The 27,512-nt window shown below is 35.1% G+C and overlaps 1 protein-coding gene across 4 annotated transcripts in view; it reads right to left on the bottom strand.

Moving 5' to 3' along the window:
• Positions 1 to 27,512, bottom strand: part of CDH12 (cadherin 12) — a 684,089-nt gene that overhangs the window by 21,528 nt on the left and 635,049 nt on the right. For all 4 annotated transcript variants that reach the window (XM_077760763.1, XM_077760761.1, XM_077760765.1 and 1 more), the window contains 2 exons: positions 23,814 to 24,067; positions 6,785 to 6,921 (listed from right to left, as the gene is read on the bottom strand). In XM_077760763.1, the coding sequence (XP_077616889.1) occupies positions 6,785 to 6,921; positions 23,814 to 24,067 (391 nt within the window). The remainder of the gene's footprint in view (positions 1 to 6,784; positions 6,922 to 23,813; positions 24,068 to 27,512) is intronic.

The following is a 27,512-nucleotide window of genomic DNA, read 5'->3' as shown; positions in this document are numbered from 1 at the left end:
AAAAAAAAAAAAAAAAAAAAAAAAAAAAAAGCTAATTTTTTTTAAGTTAAAAAGTTTTTATTTAAATTCCAGTTAGTTAACATATAGTGTAATACTAAACCTAACCAAAAAGGTAAGAGATCCGTACCCTGACATCTGTAAAACACTGATGAAAGAAATGGAAGATGACATAAAGAAATGGAAAAACATTCCTGCTCATGGATGGGAAAACTAAAATGTATTTAAAAGAGAAGTCAGAACTGATATGAACTTTGGTTCCTGACGCCATGCTCCTCAGTACTGAGGGGTTTAGCATAAAGGGGCAAAGAGAACTCATTGGCTTTATCCAAGGCTCTCGTCAATGTAGAATATCAAGATTGTACATAAGATTTCATTTGACAAAGTACCGCAATAGTCTACACTTTTGAAAAATACAGATCTATAAATACCCACTCACAGGTGAGAAAATTTTGGTGTAATCTTGCCCTACATTTTTCTGTCAGAGCCAAGACTGGAATCCAATCTTCTCACTAGGCTTTTCACTGCTCTATGATATAGGTCATTGAACTCAAAGAAGAAGAAGACACACTGCCTGAGATCTGCCCATGTGTGTGATAATCTTACTTTCTTTTTTGAAAAATTTTAAATGTCTACTTATTTTTGTGAAGGGGGGTTGAGGGGAAGAGAGAGAGACACACACACAGAAATGGAAGCAAGCTCCATGCTCCACCCTGTCAGCACAGAACCCCACACGGGGCTTGGACTCAGAAACCCCAAGACCATGAACTGACCTGAAGTCAGCTGCTTAACCAACTGAGCCACCCAGGAGCCCCAATAATCACTTACTTTCAAAGAGTAACACTTAGGCTGCTATTTGGCCACCATGCTGTGAGAAAGCACAGTTCATATTCAATGATCAAAGTACGGATTTTTAAAAAAAAAATTTGTACTAAATATTCAATAAACACCAGTCAAATAATAGAATATTTCCAGGAACCAATGAGAAATGTAATTGAAAATGTTTTGAAAACTGTAAAGCAATAACAAACACAAGATTCCTAGTATGTTAAAATACACTGGAGCTATTAGGCTTCCTTATTTAAAAATGACATTTGCTTTTGAATAACTATAGGTGTTAAAAATTCAATTTTGTGACTATTGTATTAAATTGCAACTACAACAATGTCAAGAATGAAATCATAGCTTTCTATGCCAAAAAAAAAAAAAATTGAATGATAGTGCAAACTGAGCATGATACAATGAATAACACAAGCTTTCTTTTCCTTTTCTCTTTAAATTAGTTCACTTTTAAATTACAACTTAAGATAAACCCTATCTAACAATAGCCCTGTTCAATTACAGCAGTATGATCTGCATCTATACCAAGACAATCCATCAAGCGCATTTAAATTATTCATAAAACCTACACCAAAGTCAAATATTACTTGGCTGTTGGTGACAAAAACTGATCTCCAAAGAAAAAGGAACCTTTAAAATACCGCCAATCAGCTTTTTCCCCCAAAGAACACACTAGAGAAAACTTATCATTAATTTTAAATATTTGCAATACCATGAAGCCCTTAGATATTCTGAATTCCTGGAGAGCAAGAGCTGTACCATATTCACCTTTAAGCCTCTAGAGTTTAACACGGAGCCTAGAAAATTCTAGCAAATTAAATGTATGAATGAATAAATGTTCTTTCCAAAACAGACTAAACTGAGAAGCAAGAATGAATTTAATACAGCTGATAAAACAGGAAACTTCTGTGGATGATGACCCATGGGCACCATGATTATTGGTATATTTTCCTTGAATTCACCTAGGGGCAACAAGAATATAGATGCCATTTCACTTTATGTTCAACTCTCTATAATTTTAAAAACTCTTCTTAAGTGACTGTCTTTAATATAATCACAACAAAATTAAATTAATATTTGGAAGGAAAATAAAACTCATCATTGATTTTATAAAAAAGAGGTGATTTTGAGGGCCCCTGTGTGGCTCAGTCAGTTAAGCGTCTGACTCTTGATTTTGACTGAGGTCATGATCTCACAGTTTGTGAGATTCAGCCCCATTTGGTGGGGCTCTGTGCTGATAGCTTGAGTCTGCTTGGGATTCTCTGTCTCCCTCTCTGTCTGCCTCTTCCCAGCTCGCACATGTGTGCACTTTCTCTCTCTCTTTTTCAAAATAAATAAACAGTTTTTTAAAAGAAGTGATTTCATACAAGTAGTTAATAGATGTCAGTATATATCAAATTTCTGAAATGTGACCGTTCACTATAGAACTGTAATAGGTAACAGTCCAACAAACCTAGATAGATAGATAGACAGACAGGTAGATAGNGTATATATCAAATTTCTGAAATGTGACCGTTCACTATAGAACTGTAATAGGTAACAGTCCAACAAATCTAGATAGATAGATAGACAGACAGGTAGATAGAGATGATAGATGATAGATAGATAGATAGATAGATAGATAGATAGATAGATAGATAGATAGATAGATATCAAGACTAAATATAATTTCAATTTAGTTATATGTAGATTGCAAATATATAAATAATTTTTTACTATTTGGTACTCTATGCATATGAAAATCACTATGACTAGTTTAACTAAAAACTTACTTAAAATATACCTAATAAAGCATAGTCACATGATTAACTGTCCCTGTGGAATTCTGTTGGGGAGTGAGAGAGTCCAGGACTCACAGCCCCTTTTGGTCACCACACTCTGTGTGACACGGGACTGCAAAGGAAAGAGCTCTGAGCCTCCATTTCCTCACACTCACAGCGTGACCATAGTCTTCATCTTGACTGAATGTATATTGAGGTATAAGACTTATTTAGTTTATTAGTTTATACTAGTATTATTGCTTATGATTATTCTAGAAAAATTAGATGCTTTCTTCTCATTTAGTCTAAACATCATTTCATCGCGAGCGATGTGGCATTCAGGCAGATGAAATTCTTCAGAAAACTGTATCACAAAATCTATTTCTTTCTGTTTAAGCTCTTAATCATGACATGACCACACTCTGGTCACTTAATAACCTTTTGTAACATCTCCCTGGAGGCTGTGTAAGAACATCCTTAAACTGAAAGTCCCTGGAAAGGAGCATCAATTGAACTGTTGTCACTTATTTTGGTCAGTTTCTAACTACTCCTAAACTTTAATATCCTTAATAGACTTCAGTCTTGTTTTTGTCATAAACCACAACACAGTGTTTTGCATGTAAATTATATTCAGGGCAAGCTCATGACAACGAACGCATGAACTTATGTTTAGTCTGAATTATGGATAGCAATGCCAGAGGTTAATTTTTCTGTACATATGAAGGTGGTGTCCTATTCATTATGTTGAAGTAAAACACAGTTATAACAAAATAGCTTTATATACCAAATAACCTCAAAAAATAATTACCCAACAATTTAATCCCAATTCATAATGATATATTTACATACAAAATTTTCCCCAAATGTAGCATCTAGTGAGTCAATTCACTGATATTAGACCTGTCCCACAATCAATGCAAATAATCCATTGATAGTTTCTGATAATTGGAATGAAGGGAATTTTTGGAGCTTCCTTCTTTCTTAAAATTCTCAACATTAGCATCATAAAAACAGCAAGGCAGTAAAGCATAAAAGAATTATTAGGAGTCTTATAAATTATTTGGACCTCCGACTATAGCAACTGATTAATGACTGCTTTTTAATTAATTGGAAGTTATTCAATCATTGTAACATTTCATTTTGCCTGAGATTTTTAATGTAAGGGTCAGGCCAGAACATATGCTAGTTCAATCTGCAATAAGGTATACTTACATGTTTTTTTCTTCTTGGCAGTACAAGTGTAATCTATTTATTTCTCAGTCAGTCACCATGATGATAGTTTCCTGCTTAGCTGGCTAGTTTGATCAGTGAAAACAGCCTTATGCATTAGAATATGAATACATTTTACTTTTAAACTCTGCAAATTCAAGCAAAATAAAGCCCACAATAAGCTATTCTTACTGTAAATCTTTAGCTACCATGTGGTATATGTTTAGTCTCTTTATTTTTCACATCAATGCATAACTTTACCCCAGCAGACTTCCTTGAGGGCTCTAAAATAAACAGTAGTCTTTGAACAGATACTGGGACAGATCAGGGAGATACATATTTTAGAAATGTTAATTTGACATCACTCTTACAATCTTATTGTATAACATTATATATATATACATATGTTCACATATATATGGATAAGATGATATATATGGACATATATACATATATAGCTCCATGTTTGTATGTGTGTACGTGTATGCCCATATATATATATTTTATATGTATTTATATATACACATATATATTCCCATATATATGTATTTTTATATGTATTTATATATATACATATATATGCTCATATATGTGTATTTAGATACATATATATGTATATATATATAAATGTATCTAAATCCCAGTTCTGCTTATTTCCTAGTAAGGACCAACATAAATAATGAGAACCTATTCATGAGGGTTTCTTAATTTGCATGTAAGTAAACTCTAGAGCCAGCATGTGCTCTAATCATATCAATAGCTAAAAAAGATAGATTTCTCCAAATATGAAAAAATCAAAAATTGAGAATCAGTGATACTTGCTTCCACTGCAAAAATGCAAACTCTCCTTTCATCTTCTACATGGTGGAAGCCCAAGGCTCTGACTGGAAGTGTCAGCCTTGCTACTTCAAGTGCCCTCACCCAGTGATGATGGCTTTGATGGTCTACATGGCCAGTGGGGAGAAAGAGACCTTCCAGATACAGAACAGGTGATTAATGAACTATCTGCAGAGAAATCATATGGTAGAGGAGCAGCTTGTGGAAAACCTGTTCAGCGTGACAAGGACGTGGGAATTTCCTCAGAGTCAAGTGGGCACAACCAAAAGCTCAAATTGAGAAATCCTGCTCTAAACTCACCCAAGAAGACTGCCTTCTATGTAAGGGGACCCTGGAATTGAGAAGCTGGAAGGGCTACCACTGAGTGCTCATACTACGTTCCTATGCAGATGGGATGCCCAGAACCCCCATGGTCAGATAACTCAAAGATCACTTAAGACAACAATGGGCAACCGCCTTTCCTGCCAGTCCATTCAGCCTTAGAAGCAGTGGTGATCAATGGCATTCTATAGGACAGATAAGAGAGATCTGTGTGCTCCCTCTCTCTTGTCCACTCTGGCAGGCTAGAGAATGTGTACCCCACAATGGAGGGGTCACAGTTCCAACTTATGATGTCATTGAAGTCTGCAGTTATCTATTGCTGTGTCACAACAAATGACCCTAAACGTTGCTTAAAATAATTACAGTTTTAGTCTTTCTCACAATGTCATAAGAACCTGGGCAGAGCCGGTCTGGGTACATGTCCATCTCACATGGCGTTGCTGGGTGTTCCACTGTGGTTTCAGCCAGCATGTTCCAAGACAGTCTCACACACATACCCAACATCCTGGCAGGTACGATGCGAAGGCTGAGCTGAACTGAGATGGTCAACCTGACCACCCGTGTGTGAACTCTCTAGAATGGCAGCCTCGGGGTAGTCAGTTCACTCATGTGACAGGTCAGCATTCCAACAAACAAGGTAGAAGCTGCATGTTCTTTGTTATAAGTCTGACCTTTAATAATCAGAATAACCTAGAGGTAATGCAATTGGCTAAAGACGTCAGTAAGGCCTGAGAATAGATGTCTGGCTATTCATGTTTAGTCACAATTGTTGAAGATAAACAAAACTGTTTAATATTTACACACCACTGAGTTGAGACTGAACAAAAACCCCTCAGCAGAAATAGTCGCAGTCAACTCTTCCTTGCATAGAAAAATGAAATTAGCTGCCAATGTATCTGTAGCAGGTGAACAAAATAAAATAAGAAGGAAACAAAATGAGAGATACTCTANCTCACCCTGTCTCTCTCTCTCTCTCTCTCTCCTAGAAATAAGTAAAACATTAAAAAAAATTTAAAAAAAAATAAAAAAATAAAAGGATTTCCCCAAACCTTTCAGGAGACTCTAAGCAGAGGGACTGGAAGACCCACTTATTTTGCAAACAACTACATTGATAACCAAACGTCACCATCCCCCCCGACTAATCTGTTACCTTAGGAAGCTGTGATAATGTCTTACATTGTCCAGCCAAACACGTAAACCCTAGGTCACTCTCAGTCTAGAGGATTCTATTCTGGACCAACCAGACACCAACACAAGGGACCAGTGACAGAAATTCTATTAATTCTGAGGGACACCTTGAAGAAAACCACTTACAGCCCCCATGTATCCCACAGTGACATTCATAAAAAAAAAAAAATCACATTAAAATTACATTTTATGAAAAAGAGAGAAGGAAGAGGGGTGATTTTAAAAATACTCTCTTCAGTGTGAGAAAACATTTCAGAATGGGCTGTTTTGCGTGATAATGAATTCCTCATGCCTGGTGTCCAAAGCTCCTAATATTACAGTACAGGGGGTCCGGCATGGGAGAGAAGTTGGAACACCGATGGATTTCTGTGGGTGTAGCATTGAAAGCGATGAGGTTACACAATGAAATGCACTACTAGATATTCATGCAAGCCTGCGAACAGGACTCATTGGCAGCTGTCACAATTTCTCTGGACTTACGCTATGAGGAAAAAGAACAGGTTTCTGAGTTTCCCCAGGAGACCACTCAGCTGTCAGTCGAAAAATGAAAAACACCTCAGCAGGGACTCGTTTAAGACTGTTCAATACAAAGAACTGCAGTGTAACATTGATTGTGTCCATGCCATACTTACTAACTTTACTCGCAATTATGGAGAAATTATACTGCGCCGTGCTTTCTCTGTCTAGTAACTCATTCGTGGCGATAGTTCCTTCAGTTCCATCTATTGTAAAGTAGCTGTCCCCATCACTCTTCCAATCTATGAAGTACCTGTATATAAAAAGAGCGGATGCAAATGTGCAGTGATTACACATTAATCATAATGGCAGTCAGGCTAACTTGACACAGTTCCTTATTTTTCTCCCTGTAGCTATTACCTATCTTGCAATAAAGAAGAGTGTAAATGACAGCTTCTTTATTGCAAAGTCAGTATGCTCAAGGGAAAACTGGATATAATGAAAGATTTAGTGCTCCTGCTGTTCATATTATTTTAGGGTCTTGACACCTTGAAAGCTCAGCAGAGACGAAAATTCTAAAGCTGACCATGGGTTTCCTTAACCTGCTGAATATTAAAACTTTTCCAAGCAGTAGAAGATTCCTTAATGGCTGCGGGAAGAACTGGGGGTAGGAGAAGCATCTGGATACAGCTACAAAGAACTTCGGCCAGAACAGAGGTAGAATCTTTATTTCCACGGATAGAAAAAAAAATCATATTATGGAAACTAAGGGGCAATTTTGGAACCGACAATGTGGCATTTATAGAGAAATATTCCCCTCAAACACATATAAAGGAGACACTGTCGTTTTATTACTCTATATATCAGTACAACTTTCTAAAACAAACAAACAAAACAAAGCAGTGAACAATGTCCCTTTATCTTCTTTATTAGTTAACCTTTTTGATAACAACAGATGTTACCTTCTTTATATGAAGAAACTGGACTAAAGCAGTCCAAGAAAATAAATTTTAAAAAAAACAGAAATTGCAATGATATAAATCTTTATGCTGCAGATATATAGAGTGAAAAATCTTTTTCAAACACATATTTTCAATCATAGTAAGAAGCATTTTGAAATCTTAACATGTGCCAGATACTGTTCTAAATGCTTACTTGTATTACCTTATTAAACCCCACAAAAACTCTAAATAGTAAGAATTATTCATCTCCCCATTTTACCTATGAGGAAACTGAAGCATCGAGATATTAAGGAATGTGCCTCAGTTCACATAGAAATTCTAGAGCTGATGTTTGAAATAGGTCATCAATGTTTTTCATAATTGTCATTATGTAGTCTTACCAATTTTAAAATAGCACTGAATCTGAAAGAGCTCTGTTCATCAAAAGGCTCAATGTACAATAAATTTATCAACATTACTCTAGCCTGGGAATCATGGTGAGGTCAATACAGACATCATCGAATGAACCCATCTAAATCCCCAGGACAAAGAAAGTGATCTGGTTGTTCATTGTGAAGTTATTAAGTCATGTATTTCAAAATAGCAAGTTACTGTTTTGACAAGTTGGTTATTTAAAGCTGGGGCTAGTGGGGGTGCCTGGGTGGCTCAGTAGGTTAAGCATCCGACTTCGGCTCAGGTCATGATCTCACAGTCCATGAGTTTGAGTCCAGCGTCAGGCTCTGTGCCGACAGCTCAGAGCCTGGAGCCTGCTTCAGCTTGTGTCTCCCTCTCTCTCTCTCTTCCCCTCCCCCACTTGCATTCTGTCTCTCTCTCAAAAAATTAAACAAAAACATAAAAAGAATTAAACTGAGTTTCGTTTGCATCTCATTTCAGCGCTAGATTAAAACCAATTGCTTTTATAGATGGAGTCAGATTATGAGCCATGCCGTTAATCTGCCTTGGATATTTCTGTTGTTGATTTGATGGGTGAGAATGCATTGATGTCTTATGATTTCAATGTTGCATCCTGTCTCATAGGAATAGTCTCAGAACGACCATACCACCCTGAACACGCCCGGTGTCGTCTGATCTCGGAAGCTAAGCAGGGTCAGGCCTGATTAGTACTTGGATGGGAAGAATACTCTCAGAAATTAATATTATATAAATAAATACATACATACATAAATAAACACATAAACACATAAATAAATAAATAATAAAGTTAAGGCATATTTAAAGGTCAGAAAGGACAGAGTATAATAGAGCTAATTCTCCCCATCACATCATCCACTTTTCCGAACAAGAAAGCATTTTCTCACAAAACCCTTTTCCAGTACTTTTATTCAATTGGTCAGAAGAATAATTTAGAAGAACTTTGCTACTGAATCTCCTTAGTGACTGTAGCATTTCTGGAGAAAATTGTTGGTGTAGAGAAACTAGGTCCGATTGTACAATTCACCAAATATTTTCTGAGGCCTTACTCTACACTCGACACTCTCCTAGAGTTGAGACATACAGTAAAGTACAATGCCCACCAGTGAGAAGTCAGTAGGGAGACACAGACAGGTAATTTCAGTGCCGGATAGGGCAGAGGAGACACCCAGTTCAACACCTGTTGGTTCAGGCAAACCTTCCTTCACATGATGTTTGCTGACGTTAGAAAGTGATACAGGAATTATTCAGGAGAAGAGCGAGATAGAGGCAAAGTGTGGGGAGGAGGAAAGGCATTTCGGAAAGCTGCAACAGCCATAGCAAAACCATGGTGTGCAGGGTAAACTAACAATAAACTGCTGGAAATCATGGGAAAAATACCTAAAATGCACCCTCATATGGAAAAAGTTAAAAGATTTAGGTCAAGGAGGGTCATATAAAGTACATTTAGGACTTTGGACATGATTCTATGGGTAATGAACACTATCAAGGGGGATAATTTGCAATCTTTTAGGGAGGGGAAGTTGATGATTTCTCTTTTTTTATGTTTTTATTTAAATTCCAGTTAGTTAACATACAGTGTAATATTAGTTTCAGGTGTACAATTTAGTGTTTCGACACTTCCATATAACACCCGGTGGTTATCACAGTAAGTGCCCCCCTTACTCCCCATCACATATTCTGCGCCAGAATATAGTTAAGAGTGTGTTTTTTTGGTTTCAAAATCTTTCCCCTCTGATACCTAGTCTTTCTCTTGTATTTGGAAAATAATACTCACCTAACAGTATAACAGTAAGTGCTATTGTAAAGTTGAAATGACATAAAATATATGGGGCTCAGCATAGAATCATGCGTGTGTGTACATGTGTGTGTATATCCCTTCCTTCCTTTCTCTTTCCACATTAAGGATTATTTTGTTTTACTTCCCAGATTACAAAAAAAAAAAAAAAAAAACCCCAAACAAAAAAACATCCTTATTCCTGAAAACNAACATAAAAACATGCTTACTCCTGGAACCAAGCTGTGACATTCACAGCCCTCAACTTTAAAATACCTGAACCACAGAGCTCCTACACAAAGCCCTAAAATACAAACCATAAGCACAAACATCCAGGCCCTATTTCACACAACAGTGTTTTGTGTTTGGCTCTCATTCACTATTGTCTGGCATCTAATTTTTAGCTCCATCACCATATTTTTTGGTACCTCCTTTCTCTGGCTGTTATCCTTCCGGAAAGCTTACTATCTCCTTCTGGAGTACTACTGAAACTTATTTGAACATTATCTACTCAGCTAAGCATCTTCAGACTCTTCCCATAACTGATCAAACTCCAAGACTGTAGGTTAGTACTAGGTCCTGATGTCCTACCTTAGGGTGACTGACTGATACCTGTGCCTGACTGAACAATAACCATGAGGCAACAGCCACCATTTTAAATTGTGATGTGTTGCCCGATATAGCAATTAAGAAACGACCCACATTGAGGAAGTGAAAATAGAGTTACTCTTACATTTACTAGACATTTTCATAGAAGATGACCCTGTTCTAAAATGTGTCGATTATTTTTCAGGACATACACCCTTCTAAAGTGTAGATGACATGTTTACTTTAGGTTTGCCACAATGCACAGCCAATCTAAGGGGAGAATGATATTTTTATTGCAACTCTTTATAAAAGTATAACATGAACTGTATAATTTGGCCTCAGCCACCTGTGTAAATGAGAAAATCCCTGAAATATAGAATTTGAATCATCTTACCCCTATTTGGTAAGTAGACAAGATTTAAATTTTTAAAAAGGTGTTTATGATCTATATATAATGAAATACATGTATAGTTCATATAAGTATGCAGCCACTGTTACTAAGAAACCTGTTTCCACAATTGAATAGAAATAAAAAATTAAAGCATTAACCTAATCTGTGCAGACCACTTGACAGTGTACAATTTTATTACTTTTCTGTAAATGAGTTTTCAGAAATGCCTTAAAAAGTTTTCTTCTCTTCATTAGGTAAGCATTCTCCTTAAAATTGTGTCTTTTAATTTGCCTAATAACTTTCTCACAGTTAATGGAAAAGCTAAATTCTCAAACACATTTTGTAAAAAGTACCTGATGGTCCAGAGTTACTCTAAAAGTATTACATTTCATTCTTTAAGCAATAAAGATGTAGGAGTAATGATTCAGGTTAAGGTAGAAAATTTTCTTTTGTTAAATGATAATAATCAAAATCTCTTCATTCTTAGTCACTATTTTGTTTTGTTTCTTTTTAATATTTTTTGTGTGTGGAATATAATTAAATGAAAATAAATTCAGTTCAATTTATTTCCACAAACATTCTATTGAGAACCTAAGCCAGATATAACAATACTTAGGTTATAACTGCTTCATCAAGAATCACAATTAAATTTCTTTCTTAGAAATCCCAATATTTCTCTCAAACTTGTTAAATTGTACTTGTTAGTTTCCTATTAATCTCCTTTTGTTTTCTTTGTTCTAATCCTCCTCCTTATTCTAACTTTCCCTTAGTAAATATAAAAATTATATCATAGATGATTTAGAGAGCTTCTCTCATTGTTTGATGTGAAACTGAACATTTTTATAAAATTATAATCATTTAAGAAAGGCATAACTTTTATGTCTTTAAGTTTTCTATTTGGAAGTACATAATATGTTTATAAATACATCTTTAAGGAAAGAGAGATGCATCATAATCTACATTTTATTAAAATTATAGTTGTTATATTTTAATTTCCCTCCAGGTTGCTTAAGATTTTCTTAGTTTGTAATTCCTCATCATCAGGGAAATACAAATAGAACTCACAATGAGATACTATTCTTGCATCTGTCAGAATGGCTAGAAATGTTGGTGAAGGGGAACCTTCTAACTTATTTTTAAATAGTCACATAAGGCCTTCTGACTGTGTATCCCTTTATGTATCAAAATGCCAACTTTATCTGCCCCCAAAGCTTTATACCTGGAGCCTCTGAAGCAGCTTGCTCTAGTGGGAAGAAAGTAAAGGTTAGGCAAATATTGATTCAGTTTGGGTTCTGCTGTTAAAAACTTCAGTATTAAACAGAATTTTCAGTTTTCTCATGCATTACAAAATATGGACAGTACTAGCTGACTAAATAAGGAAAATGTGATCATGCCTTTGCCCATGTTTCTCTCCATGAAGCCTTAGCAAATCCCTCCAGGCAGCTTTATTGCTTCCTTATTACAAAATTCTATCTTCCTACTTCTTTTATCTAATTTATCTATTTTAATTGGCATTAATAGTCTCTCTCCAATGAGAACAGTGAAATAATTGTATTTTGCTTTGTTGTTACATAAGTTTACATAGAATAGTCAGGATTCATCACCGAGTTTACTGTTGCATCCATATCTTATACTTGTATGTATGAATTGCATTATTTTATAAAACACCTGACTTTGTTAATAATAGTCTGATGATATTTCAAGCATGGAATCATTTAATGTGTATCCTTGACTATTCAAATGTATTAATTCTGAAGCCCTTTACAGGTACCTTCCACATAATTACTCTCTTGAACTGAATCAAGTGCCTGTTGATCCAGTTGACAGTTGGAGTTATTTACTCTCTAGTGACTGTGACAAAATGTCTCTGAACCAGAGACATTTTAACTAGAATTCTTTACCATTTGAGACCCATATATAGGCATCATATTTGAAAGACAGCTTTTATTTCCCTTTTTTTCTGATAACAAACCTACATCTCCTCTTTGCAGTTTGTTTACTCTTTAGCTCCTTTACACTCTGAAAATTACACACATTTTCTTAACTCATTAAATAGTCTTATAATATTTTCTAAGGAGAGGGCTTTATATTTATGATATATTTAAAGTAACTGATCTTTTGTAGGCAAGGATGTGGAGAAAGTGGAACCCTTTTGCACTGCTGGTGGGAATGCAAACTGGTGCAGCCACTGTGGAAAACAGAATGAAGGTTCCTCAAAAATTAAAATAGAATTACCCTACAAACCAGCAATTGCACTACTAGGGATTTTATCCAAAGGATACAAAAGTGCTGATTCGAAGGGGCACATGAACCCCAATATTTATAGCAGCACTATCGACAATAGCCAAAGTATGGAAAGAGCCCAAATGTCGATCAACTGATGAATGGATGAAGAAGATGTGGTATGTATGTATGTATGTATGTATAATGGAAAATTACTTGCTGATCAAAAAGAATGAATTTTTATCATTTGCAACAACATGGATAGAAATAGAGTGCATTATGCTAAGCAAAATAAATCAGAGAAAGACAAATATCATGTGATTTCTATTACATGTGGAATTTAAGAAACATAACAGATTAACATAGGGGAAGGGAAGCAAAAATAAGATAATAAAGAGAGGTAGACAAACCATAAATGACTCTTAAATACAGAGAACAAACTAAAGGTTGCTGGTGGCGTCTTGGGTGGGGGAATGTGCTAAATGGATGATGTGCATTAAAGAGGGCACTTGTTGGAATGAGTAGTGGGTGTTATATGTAAATTATGAATTACTAAATTACACTATAGGTTAACCAACTTAGATTTAAATAAAAATTTTAAAAATAGTAAACTGATCTTTAAGTATCAAAATAATATGAAATTTCAAATAAATGTGAGAAAAGGCTATTTTGCAAAACCAATTAAAGAAATAGAAAGTAGGGAATGAGCTATAAAATGTGTGTGCCTTATATGGGGTACTCCCGCGGCATTTCAAGATGAAGCAAAGAACAGCAACCTTCACCAGGAAAAAAGTAAACCAAAAAAAGTCAGTTATAAAAATATATATATAAATTTGGCTGTTCCGTCATTTTGAGGAGTTAACATGAAATATAATAGGATAGGCTTCAAAGTAACCCATCATCCTAACTAGTATCCAAATGCTTAGCCATTGAGATTTCCTTGAGTGTATCACTAGAATAACACAATTTTGTCTAAAATTAAAATAAATTCATCATTGACATAATTGACTGTCAATCTACATATAAACTAGACTTGTAGGTCTGTATCATAGATCCATTAAATTTTGTCAATAAATCCTCAATTATGTCTAAATCTTATAAGAACTTTGTGGTTGTCTAAAAAGATAAAAGTCACTGAATCTCAAATAATAAAAAATTTATTTCAATACATACCAAAAACTTAATATAACAACTATGTAACTTGTCTTTTGCTTTTCCAGCCTGACAAATATCAATGTTGTCATAGTTCAATTAAACATTTTTCAGATTTAGTGAAAATTGCTGTAAGAGTTAAATCAAGGAAACATAATGTTTAGGATACTTTCAAGTGTATAATAAGGTCCATGGTTACCATATTTTAAATAATTGTACATTTTTACTGACTTATTTTGACTTTCCACCAATTTTGTTTAATAAGCTACTGAAAATTTGAAAGTTTAATTATATTTTCAACAATTTTTAAAAAATTACAAAGCAACTCACAAACTTAGATGAGTATTTCAATTACACTGAAGAAAGGGAGCAATTAGTTTGATCCTTAGCATCTGGCTGCTTATGGTTAAATCCTATTCTCATTCTTGCTTAAAATAGAATTGGATCTACATGGGCTTCAGTTTCTCCTTCTGTAAAATAATGTCAGTTATATTTCAACAAATCTGACGAAAGTGCTCAGTGTAAATCCAGGAACAAATTAGCTATTATGATGTCAGTAGATATTAATGGTTAACCAAATTCACTATATATGGTAGCAACCAAAGTAAATAAAAGTAAACATGTCCATTTGGTACATGTTCTTTGCAGTAGCTCCTTTTTATTGATGGTCAATGGATTGGTCATTTGAGAAAAACAAAATGAGTTTATTCACAAAGGGATTTCTTATTATTCATAGAAAGAAATTCTTAATCAACAACCTCTCAAATGAATAATTCTTAATCATTCCATTGATGTAAATTTAGAGGGAATGCTTCTTTCATTTCTAGTGCAATTAAAATAAGCAGGGAATTCTAGTAAAGGCATTGCCTTTCTCTAACATTGTCAACTGCATAATAGGTCTGGTTGTAAATGAGAGCTTCTGATGGATGAATAATTGGATAAGAGCACGTCTAAAGCTTATATATACTTAGTTGTCTCACAGAAACTTAGCTGAGTTTCTGGCTAATGGAGATGAAGGAGAGATTACAGATATGCAAATCAAGTCTCTGATAAATTACACAACTGAAAACTAGCATTAAGAAATCTGAAAATGAAATTCACCCAAACTCAACTATTCTCTTTACTTTTGTTCACACAATTCTATTGCCTTCCATTAAAATAGTTTCTCACCTTCTATTTCATCTCCTTCATCCTTGACTTTAAAGAATTCTTGTATGTTTTAGAGAAAAGTCCTTTATCAAATGTGTCTCTTGCAAACATATATATTAAAATTCACATTGTGAATGCTAAAGTAAAGAGATAAGGCAAGCAGTGCTCAAAAAGGATTAACTGTTTTATCTTAATGAATATTTTATATAACCTCATGGATAAAATGTTTTCTCCCAATTGCTATCTGAGTCTTCAGTATTTTCTAAGAAAACAGGCCATAAATATAAAATTAGTTTGCTCTCTGCTAAATAATATAAACCAGAATACAAAAGAGTGATTAGAGTTATACAAAATGAGAAACTGGACTCTACATAAGGAAGCATTTTTAAAGCTCACTTTAAGAAAAAGAAATAATGTGTTAGTCTCTTTATTAGAAGCTTTAATGAATTACTTCATTAATTCTAAGTGGAAACAACCTGATCTTTAACGTTAGCTAGGATTAAGTACCACCAAAATATATATTGCAAATTTTTAGATCACTAGAAGGATGCAGGAAAAATAACTATATAAACAATACAAAAATATTAAATGAAAAATAGAGATAATATATATGAATGATAGACATGGGAGGAAAAAGCAGATAGAACCTGATAGTATGGAATATTTCAAAGAAACTCAGGGAAAAAGTAAAAGAAATTGTGTAATTAGGCACTACAGGTACAGCTTAAAGTGTTCATATCTGGGGATGTTTCCCTATTTTACTTCTTTACTATTGTGATGTGTTTAGGGAATTATTTGTCCAAAGTTGATTTTTGTATGGTGTCTACTTGCAAAAGTACTGATGACATTTAGCTTCCATTAACTCTATAAAAGCTAAGGATCTGAAAAACCATTTACAGAAGAAGAAGAAGAAGAAGAAGAAGAAGAAGAAGAAGAAGAAGCAGCAGCAGCAGCAGCAGCAGCAGCAGAAGCAGAAGAAGCAGCAGCAGAAGCAGAAGCAGAAGAAGCAGAAGCAGAAGAAGCAGCAGAAGCAGAAGAGGAAGAGGAAGAGGAAGAGGAAGAAGAAAGAGTATAGTCTTGACTGTATTGTATTAGGATAGCAGAGATACAGCCCTATAAACATTACATCTAAACACATAGTTCTTCAAAAGTTAAAAAAAAAAAAAAAAGACCTATTATGTTTATGTACCTAGATCTGCTTATGGCCAATTTGGAAAAATACAAATGTACATATATGCATACATATACATTTTAGATTTCATTACTGCATTTCATTATATATTAGTGTAAATATATCAAAAGCATTTTAGACTCATTAAATTTTGCATGTAGTATGTGAGAGAATAAAGAAATATTCCTGATTATCAGGTATCTTTTCATTTTGTGTATTTGTGGATGGTTGTTAAAAAGTGAATACATATGTATTCAATAAGCTAAAAATAGTAAGTACCATAATAGAGTCCTATATGGTTGGTGTCTTTAGTGAATATGAAAAATAAGAGAAACACAAGATTGATAGGAAGGAGAAATGAGTTAGAATAGGTAAAGAGAAAAGGTAAATTTTGGTGAACCTCATTTTCAGAGCTCTTAATGGTAATTCTGAGCTGAACATCACTTACTGGTATATCTGAAATGTATACATTTATCTATGACTTTATTTGCATAACTGTAATATCTCCTTAATCTCCTTGGGTAGCCATTAGCCAGAAACTCAGATAATTGAGTATGTATAAGCTTTAGACATGCTTTTATAGAGTTATTCATCCATCAGAAAGTCCCACTTACAATAGGTTCTTATCTGGAGTTGACATTATTAAAGAAAGGCAACACCTTTACTAGAATTCCCTGCTTATTTTGATCACACCAGGGAAAAATTAACATTCATAAAGTTCAACGATATGAAAACAAACAACTTATTTTAAAAACTGGTCAAAGAAATGAACAAATCTTACCAAAGAAGATACACAGATGTCAAATAGGGATGTAAAAAGATGTTCCATTTATGCTGTTTAATCAGCAAATTAAAACAACAATGAAATACCACTACACACCTATTAAAATGTCCAAATATTGGAATACTAACAACACCAAATTCTGGTGAGGATGTGGAGAAACAGGAACTCTCATTCATTGCTGGTGGAAATGCAAGATGGTACAACCACTTTAGAAGACAATGTAGTGGCTTCTTACAAATCTAGGCATACTCTAACCACATGATCCAGCAAATGCACTTCTTGGTATTGACACAAAGGAAGTGAAAATTTATTTCCACATAAAAACTTGCACATAGATCTTTAAATCACTTTATCAGTAATTTCCAAGACTTGAAAGTAATTAAGATGTTCTTTAGTAGGTGATTGGACAAATAAACTAAGGTACATCCAGACAACAGAATAGTATTTAGCACTGAAAAGAAGTGACCTGGTGAGCTATAAAAAAAATATGAAGGAAACTTTATGTATGTTACTAACAGAAAGATGTTTACCTGGAAAGCCTACATACTGTATGACCCCAACTAGTTGACATTCTTGAGAAGTTATAGAGGCAATAAATACATGAATGATTTACAGGGCTTAGTAGGGGTAGGGCTGGGGGAGGAATGAATAGATAGAGCACGGAGGATTTTTAGTGTGGTAAGAATATGATGTATACCTGTCATTATACATGTATTCAAACCCCCAGAACGTACAGAACCAAGAATGTGTCCTAAGGCAAACTATGGATTTTGGGTGCTTATGACATGTAGGTTCAATTGGAGCAAATGTATCACTCTGGTAGATGATGTCAGTCATGGAGGACCCTATGCATGTGTGGTGGCCATGGATATAGGGGAAATCTGTCTACCTTTTCTCAGTTTTGCTGTAAACTTAAGCTTCTCTACAAATATTAAAATTGTGAAAATATGGGGTGCCTGGGTGGCTCAGTTGGTTAAGTGCATCACTTTGGCTCAGGTCAGCATCTCATAGCTCCTAGGTTTGAGCACTATGTTGGACTCTATGCTGACAGCTCAGAGCCTGAAACCTGCTTTGGATTCTGTGTCTCCCTCTCTCTGCCCCTCTCCTGCTTGTGCTCTATCTCTCTCTCTCCTTCAAGATAAACATTAAAAAATATTCAAAACACCTATTTAAATTTTTTAAAAAATAAAAATGTAAAAACAAACTATTTTATAACAATACCTCATTTAATCCTATAAAAAATCACTAAATAAGTGAAAAATGGAGAATAAAAAGTGTTAAGTGAAAAAAATAGAGATATGGTAAACAAATAAATGTAAATATGAGAATAAAAAGTAGACAGAATTAACCTGGTATTATGGAATATCTCAAAGAAACTTTGGGGGAAAAAAGGGACTGTGGAATTTCTACACTGTAGTAGATGCTGAATGTATTAATGTCTGGGAGTGGGTGATTTTTTGAAGTTTGAATTTTTGCCTTTTTTGTTTTTTTGAGAGAGAGAGAGTGCAAGCAAGGAGTGAGGAGCAGGGACAGAACATCAGAAGCAGACTCTGTGCTGACAGCATGATGCCAATGTGGGGCTCAAACTCAGGAACTATGATATCATGACCTGAACGAAAGTTGGACATTCAACTGACTGAGCCACCCAGGCGTCGCTGAATTTTTACCAGTTAATTAACATTGAAAGTAAATTATATTTGCTGCTATTGGATGACATTTGATTATCTGGATCTCTCTTTCCTCTCACTCCCTAAGACTGTTTTGTAGTTGAGCTCAACTTTCTGCCCATAGAATACGATTTTTGATGTATTGGAAAGGGCTTTCAGGTAAAATCAGCTACGTTGATAGTCTCTTAATTCATGATGAAAAAATCAATTCCAACTGACTACAGAAATTTTTTCCAAAAGTGTTGTGAACACACCAGATTTGGGATTTAAGATAATTTCAAGCAGGACACAGATAAACATTTCTATTTTAACAACCAGTTATTAATTATTTTAAATACCACATTCTACTTATGATAATTGATAATGGTTTTCTGTTTATTAATTAATTGTATTACTTGTTTTAAGTAGTAGGTTTTGGTTAGAAATACCATTAAACAAAAGAAGGTTACATGAAAAAAGAATGCTGTAATTGTTCAATTAAATTCTGTGAGTTTGAATTTACATATGGAAGTTTATATGCACAAAATAAATTTTACTTTGAGTCATCAAACTCTTACCATCCCATACTACTTACATAGATTGAGTTTAGAACCAAATTGTCCATGTTTTTCATTATATACACAAAATTAGATTAAATTTTCTTTTAAAATTCATAGGATAACTAAGATGTTTACATCTTTGGAACAAAAGAAAAGAGACATACAGAACAAAATTATCCACTAAAATTTCTACCTTACAAATCACTCATACTCAAAACAAATATTAATATCCAGTGTTACTGAATTGCTGGGAGCCACACAGGCCTCGCTGGATGACAGTCACAGTGAGGAAATGTTATCCTTTGCACAGCTCCTGCCATGAGAAACGAAAACTGGTATCTCCTTCTGCTACTACTGACTCATGTTGGAAATGAGGCTGCTGGTATTGACCAGGCCTCACAATATTCCAGATCAGACCCATATTCCCCATACAGATTCCTCATAAGGAAAAGTCTATTCCTGCCTTTTCAAAAGAGATTTCAGATGAAAACATTTTGGATGATTGTTAAAAGGCTCTTCCTAAGGGCACTGCAGATCCAAGACTTACACAATAAAGGAGGCTTGAGTCTGGCCCTGAGACAAAGAGCCTAGTTTAGAGTTAAGGGCAAATATCCACCCTCACCCAATTGTTTCTGCCTGGAGCACTGGCCACCCCCCACCTCAAGGCATTTGTTATCAAGTATTTGGAGTGACTTATTCTGGCCTTGAATATGCTGATGGCTCCCTGTGGAGGAACCTATTGAGGAACTTCTTTTGTGATTATGGGAGCAAAGGTGTTTCCTGAAAGACCTGCTTGACCCCTGCTCACAGAGAAGTAACCTCACCCTTTTAGGCTAAAAACATTGTCTGATATGCTGCATCTAAATCACCTATCTCACTATTGATAAAGGTTATGCAGAAGTCTTCTACAAATCTATGTTCTGGGAAATTCTTACATATCAAAGAAGTTTGTTTATCAGAAATCATTGTCTAAGGCAAATGCCACGTCTGTGCCATCCTCCAAACACTTATAAAATAAAGTTGAGCCCCAGTCAGAGGGGAGATGCCTGCCTGGTGACCAGAAAGACTCTCGGGGCTCTCTCACTCCTCCCTTGCCGACACCGTCCATCCTTCAGGGACCCCTGAACCCCAGCCAGAGCCGGCCTTTGACACTGAATAGTGATGATACACCTTAAATTTCATTTCTGACCTTAAGAGGCTACTGTTGTGAAAACCCCTCACTGCACCAGTGATGGGCGCACTCATTCTCACTTGACTCACTAGAAACTGTTCTCATGAACTATATAATAGGAGGGTCATAGGAAATAGAACAGTAGAGACAGGAAATCAATGTATCTAATGGCAAAGGCTAGAAGAGCAAAGGAAACAATAACCAGAAATTAAGCTTGGGATGGGGGGCACCAGGTATGGTATACAGTTGACTCTTGAACGACACAGATTCAAATTGTGCAGGTCCACTTATATGAGTGTCTTCTCTGATATATACAAAACAGTTTTGTAAATGTATTTTATCTTCCTTAAGCTTTTGTTAATAATGTTTTTATTTCACTAGCTTACTTTATTTTAAGGATACAGTATATAATACATATAACACACAAAATATATGTTAATGCATGTTTGTGTTAACCATGAGGCTTCTGGTCAACAGTAGGCTATTAGTAGAGATTTTGGGGGTCAAGTTATATGTGGATTTTCAACTATGCAGAGAGTCAGAGCCACTAACCCCTACATTGTTCAAGGGTCAACTACATTCATAATCATTATACCCGATTGAACCTTTCTTCAAATTGTTTTAACCTTGCTTAATGCCATTGCATTCTGGTTCTTTGCTCTGTGCTCAGCGATAACAAAATAATAATACTGGGGTACCTGGGTGGCTCAGGACATTAAACACCCGACTATGAATTTCAGCTCACATTATGATCTCATGGTTTGTGGGATTGAGTTCAGCAACAGGCTCTGCACTGACAGCATGAAGCCTGCTTGGAATTCTCTCTCTCTGGCCCTTCCCCACTGTGGTCTCTCTCTCTCTCCCTCTCTGTCTCTCAAAATAAATAGATAAACCTTAAAACATAATATGGTATGGAATAACGTAGCTCTGAATTAATGCTTTGTACAGTAGTCCTGTGAAAAGACAGTTAAGCAAAGGAAAACAAAGTGTACCTAAATGTCAGGTAATTTCACATTTTGATGCTTACTTTTCACAACATATTTTTAACTATCATTCTTAAGTGAGCAGACATGTTTTCTGGCCAAAAATACTATGATTCATACCCTACGTTTCCTCAACTGACATGATTCAAGCTTATTGTTTACTCTAAGGACATGGAAGGAAGACAGCTTTCATGTTGATTCAAAAGTGGCTCTGTCTTTTGACAACCCCTCACGGGGATCAATTAGACCCATCTGTGTCTACAGCTTTGGTGAGTCAGGCTGCTGCCATTAGAAGGCAGACTAGCAGTGCCGCTTTATCCCATATACAGTAGCTCCTGTCAGACACTAGCTCCTCTAACAGTAACCTCACCCCCCAGGAACAAAAAATCAGTCTTACAGTTAAATTGTTTCTCTAAAACATAGCTTTTCTTTGTTCCTCACACCAGGGTCTTAAACTGTAAACATGTTCCTGTATCTGGAAATCTGAAACCCTACTTCCCCTTTACCAAGCGGTGGGTTTTTTTCTTTTGCTTTTTTTACATATTGCATTAAATTCATATTTTATACATATTTTGACCCCATCATGCTTTTATCAGTCTTCAAAGATAGAATATACAGGAAATTTCATAATTTAGCATGTTCCTTAGATATCGTGTTTCACCATGTTCCAGAATTCTCATTTATTGTACCATAAGGAATTTCAATCCATATTTATTTACCTTTCTGTTACTTTATTTACAGCCTTCAATATTTCTTCTGTAACTGTTTGTTTTCTCAAAATTCCTCATAAATCTACTCACCACGAATTTCCCAGTTTCATAATTATCAACAGCACACTCATGGTCTTAAGAATAGGATTGATGAACGATGACAGGTCAATATATAACAACTACTAATGGAGCCGATTCTGGAGAATGCCCCTACAAACACTGCTAATAAATACAATCTTCTGGACTTAAGCTGAATGTGAATCCTGTTGTAGAACGGACATGTAGAACAAGTTGAATCCAATGAGTAAATTAACCAGCTTTCAACCCGACATGCAGGGCTACTCAGGAATTGCTATTTCTCTTCTCTTTCCCGAAACAAATGTGCTTCTTTAGAGCTCTCTCTTGACCGACACGTTTCGAGAAGAGGAATACTCAGACCACTTTGGGAGATAGATTCAGATGAATACAAAGAACAAGTCTTATATGCTCTCAAGCCATTTCCTGAGACTTTCCTATATGCTATGAACGTGTTTAGGCAACCACTGAATGATTTATGCATTTTACTTTTGCCCCATGGCATAAAATCTTATGAGATATGTGTCTATATATTTTCCTATGTCAGTAGTATTTTTGCATTAAAAACCAATTTTTCCTTGGTTGATTTTGGATATGAAGGTTTAAACCCCTTAGAAGTGGAAGATTCAGAACAAATCACAGATTGCTCTCTCTTTTTTACTTTTTTTTTTATTTCTCAGTACTTGTATGCGTGTGGGGGTATGGGCAACTAGCAGAGAAATTAAACATTCAAAAGAAATGGAGTTGATTCAATAGCAAGTCTCAAAATATGTTGTAGAATCAACGTATAAGTGAGCAAAAATGACTATGTTTCCATAGTCGTACAGATGGAATGTATGGGTTTGGGAAGGAAGGAGAGAGGGAGAGATTATTTTCTTACTCTATCGATGGCTTTCTTGACTCACTACCCAGCAACCTTATAGCAACAGGAGCTCTTTGTAAAGTCTGGGCTTTGGGCAATTCCATAATCCATCTTACCCTAGAACTCACTCTAACTGCTTTCATCAGTAGACACAATTGTCGGTGAAAAAAACTCAACTGCAAATTGCAAGTGGTAAAACCATGGTTTTCAAACATTAACTTTTGGTAAGAGACAGATTTTAATTGAAACATGTATTAAATGACTCTATTTCAGGCACTGTGAAAGTATCTTAATATCATTAATTATGGGAAATCATGCCTCGCAGTTGTTTTATTAAATGCCTTTTCTAAATGAAAACTTTGAGATTGGTTCGCTTGAGTGACATGTTCAACATCCCCGCCAACGTTAAACCCCCTCTGCCGAGATTGATAGCAGATGTTTTTGTTCAAATCCTATGGCTTTTCCTCTAATACTTACCACACAAAAGCATTACATTTTCCCCAAACTAAATCATTCGTGCAGGTTTGGACAGAGCATTGTTTTTCCTATCTTTTCCGAAACACAGAAAATAAAAAGTTTGTTTTTCTTACCGAACGGCACTGCTGCCCACATCTAGGTCTTGTGCAGTCACGGCGCCGATGATGGTCCCAACCGGCGTGTCTTCATAAACCTCCATGGTGTACAATGGCTTGCTGAACACCGGGGGCTCATCCACATCCAGCACACTGATCTTCACTGTGGCCGTGTCTTTAAAAGGGCCCGCGGAATGAAATCTGTGGTCAAGGTGAAGGTTGGAGGCTTCTACTTTAAAAGTATATGCCTTCTTTGTTTCAAAATCTAATGGCTGTAATAAGGACAGATTAGAAATAAAGAGGTACATTGATATAGGATGTGGCAAAGACGGTGAGCATTGTTTTTAGAGCATTTACAAGTTAACACCAATTTTGTATTGGTCCCAAATCTTTTTTAATGAGTGGGTAAAGATACATTTTCAGAATCTCCCACTTGTAGATTATTCTGGGTAACTTGTAAAGATAATTAGTTGCATATATTAAAATGGCACGTATGTGCACATACATGTTTAAGTAGGGCTTGTTCATTTTATAGGAGCAGATGAAAACACCAAGAGAAATTTTAAGGCAAGCATTTTCTGATCTTATACAATACTGACATCTAGTGGAATGAATCTGTAATTAAAACACAAAAAATTTGGATAGTTCCAACAGTCTGCATTCCAGTTAAAAATTTGGTATAACAAAATACGATTTTTTTCTTGGACCACTCTTCTTATTTTTGACAGCAACATCATTTTCATTAAAAATTTTTGAATGTTTAAGTCTTTTCACTAAAAGAGGACTATGTCAGGATTTAAAACATATGCAGTGTAATTATACAGAGTTTTGGTCTTTGGTATTCTCAGCATTGTATATATAATTAGCAGGCATTGTAATGAATCATCAGGGTATTTTACCAATATTTTACCTTGAACATGTATGATTAAATTAAACACAATTGTGAAACAATATTTGAAAGTCATTTGTCCAGAAGTCACTGATTTCACTGTTTTAACTTTACTACTACTACTACTTACTTTCTTTTTTTAAATTTTTAAAATGTTTTAAAATTTATTTTTGAGAAAGAGAGAGACAGCATGAGCAGGGGAGGGTCAGAGAGAGAGGGAGACACAGAATTGGAAACAAGCTCCAGGCTCTGAGCTGTCAGCACAGAGCCCGATGCAGGATTCGAACCCACAAACCGTGAGATCATGACCTGAGCCGAAGTCAGACGCTTAACCGACTGAGCCACCCAGGCGCCCCTACTACTACTTACTTTCATGTTTATTCTGAATATTTGTTTTTATGTTGCAAACAACTGACAATATTATATTTTGGAAATATGGTGTTGCCATGGTGCTTTATATAAACTTTAGAGTCAGTGGCTGTCACTTCTAGTCACCTATGAGAAACTAAAACAATATGAAATTCACATTAACATAGAGATTTTCAGGAACATTTACTTGTTTCTGTTTTCTAAATTAATTCCCTCTGGTATGACTCCAATGACTTGCTAATTGCTGTGTCAACACATCTGCTTTATTTATTTATTTATTTTGCTTCAGCACACCTGGGGTAAATAAACAAGGTATATTTCTCTCTTAAGGACAAGATTGTCATTTTATGCATTTTCTCTGAGGATGAAAAAGGAATATTTTTTAAAAATCCCTGTGAAATCCTCAAAAACTCACAATTCCATAGAGTTTATTAGAGCACACAGCAACACTGCCCAGAAGTGGCATTAAGTTTTGTTCACAATAATTTTCATTCAGAGAAATCTATATTTATTTTCCCTGTAATTTATTCCCTTATTTTATCTAATTCGTCCAATTTTTATTCATCCTTTTATCTGCTTTGCGCTCAATATTTTCTTTTATTTTTAAAATAGTTTTAGTGACTTGTCTCATGCCTGTTTACCTATTATATCAATAGAATATCTATTTTCTTCTATTTCCATCTCTGTAAGGAATTTTGATTTCTCTTTAAGCCAATAAAAGTAAAGAATGGCATGCATAATATGCCATCATTGATATTATAACTATTGGTTACATCAATAGGAATATAATATCAAGAACAAAAAAAAGAGATAGTCCCATGATGCTATTTTGATCAGCCTACAGCTTGACTACTGTGTTTTGTTAAAGGAATCAAACTCATGAGAAGAAAACCAATTGCCAGAATAGGATAGCAAAACATTATTCAAGCAGGAAATATGAAACTGCTAACAATTAGTGGGAATGTTTACTGAGAATGTAGAAGATCAAAGCAAGATAGGAAATTTAAATATTAAAGGGCTATCATTTTGAATATAAGTTGGGCTTCTTCTAATAGTGTCTTAGTAGAATTAACAAAACTCAGATTACTAAAATGGTAACTTTAGGTTGAGAAAAAGAAGAAATCTCTAACAAATTAAAGCATTCAAAACTGAATTAATTTTAAAAGTATCAACGGCCTACATGGTGGTAAGGCTTGGGATACATTCTGGGTACAATGACACGGCTTGCTCTTTCTACATTCAACAAACTCAGAAATTAGTGAGAAACAGGTCATCTCATTTAATGAATGAGAGAGACGGATATATAAGAAAGAGGGCTGTGCTAGGTCATTCAAATTAAAGAACATAGTAAAATATATTTCCTGTTTTTGTAAACTCTAAATTCTCTATGGATGTAAAACAATATGATTTCCATCATAGTGACCCCTATCCTCTAAAGTAAGACTATTTTGATTTTATTACCTTGGGTCCTTTTGGCTAGAAAGCTAACTGAGCTTCTCTGGCTTATACTTACCCCTTTGGGGGGCTCAGAATTAACTTCTATATTAGAATATAGCAGCTAATACCATTTGTTCCCTCTTTCCTTCTTTACTTTCTCCTAGATATTAAAATGCTCCTGATTATCTATATGATTGGATGAATTCTTTCTAGACAAGATCTACATTTTATTTACCTACTTGATTAATGTGCCACTCCCACCTGATGGATTAACTCCCCCTTTGAAGTCCATTTCAAGCCCAGAAATGGAGGTAGAATTCTGAAAACTTTTCCAAACTTTTTTTTTTCTAGGTTGTCAGTCATAGTCTTTGTCTTTTAAGAACTTTTGACCTTTCGTAGCAGGCAAATATTTGGTGATCAAGAAGACACAGAGTGAGATGAAACTTTCTGTACATACAGATTATTTTGCAACTAAAAACTTATATTGTGCAGTGATGAAAGAACTGGAGAAAATTCTAAGAGAAATGTCACAATAATATCCTTTATGGCCCTACTTCATGACCCCGACCCTCGAACAATGCCATTTTATAAAATTGAATAGCTCAAGAACAGCAAAGAGAATCAATATTGACCTCTCTCCAGTTGACCTTATCCAAACCATCTGGCTGACTACACTCTTCTTTTGAGGGTTAGGGATGGTGGGTCTGAGGAATGAAATTCAGCTAGCTTTACAACCAACAAAAACGGTAATATTTAAAATAGGCATTGAACAAATAGGATTATTTTTATTGTTAGAAAATTGATCATATTCTATGACAGAATTCCATTCTTATGAAATTGAGCTAATTTAGCTCTTGCACAATAAATAGAAGCCTTTGTGGCATTGCTTGGGGCCCATTTGATTTGATGAAACTTTCTAGAAAAGTAAGAAAATGATTGATTAAAAAGAATTTATTTGAATAATTCACTGCTCCTAAGGATGTTTCAAGAAAGGAAAGTTAGTAAGATCATAATTTTAAGGG

Source organism: Crocuta crocuta, unplaced genomic scaffold, assembly GCF_008692635.1.
Source record: "Crocuta crocuta isolate KB4526 unplaced genomic scaffold, BGI_CrCroc_1.0 scaffold173, whole genome shotgun sequence".
NCBI classification, from domain to species: domain Eukaryota; kingdom Metazoa; phylum Chordata; class Mammalia; order Carnivora; family Hyaenidae; genus Crocuta; species Crocuta crocuta.
The sequence above is the reverse complement of the archived record's forward strand: the minus strand, read 5'-3'. Positions and strand labels throughout refer to the sequence as shown.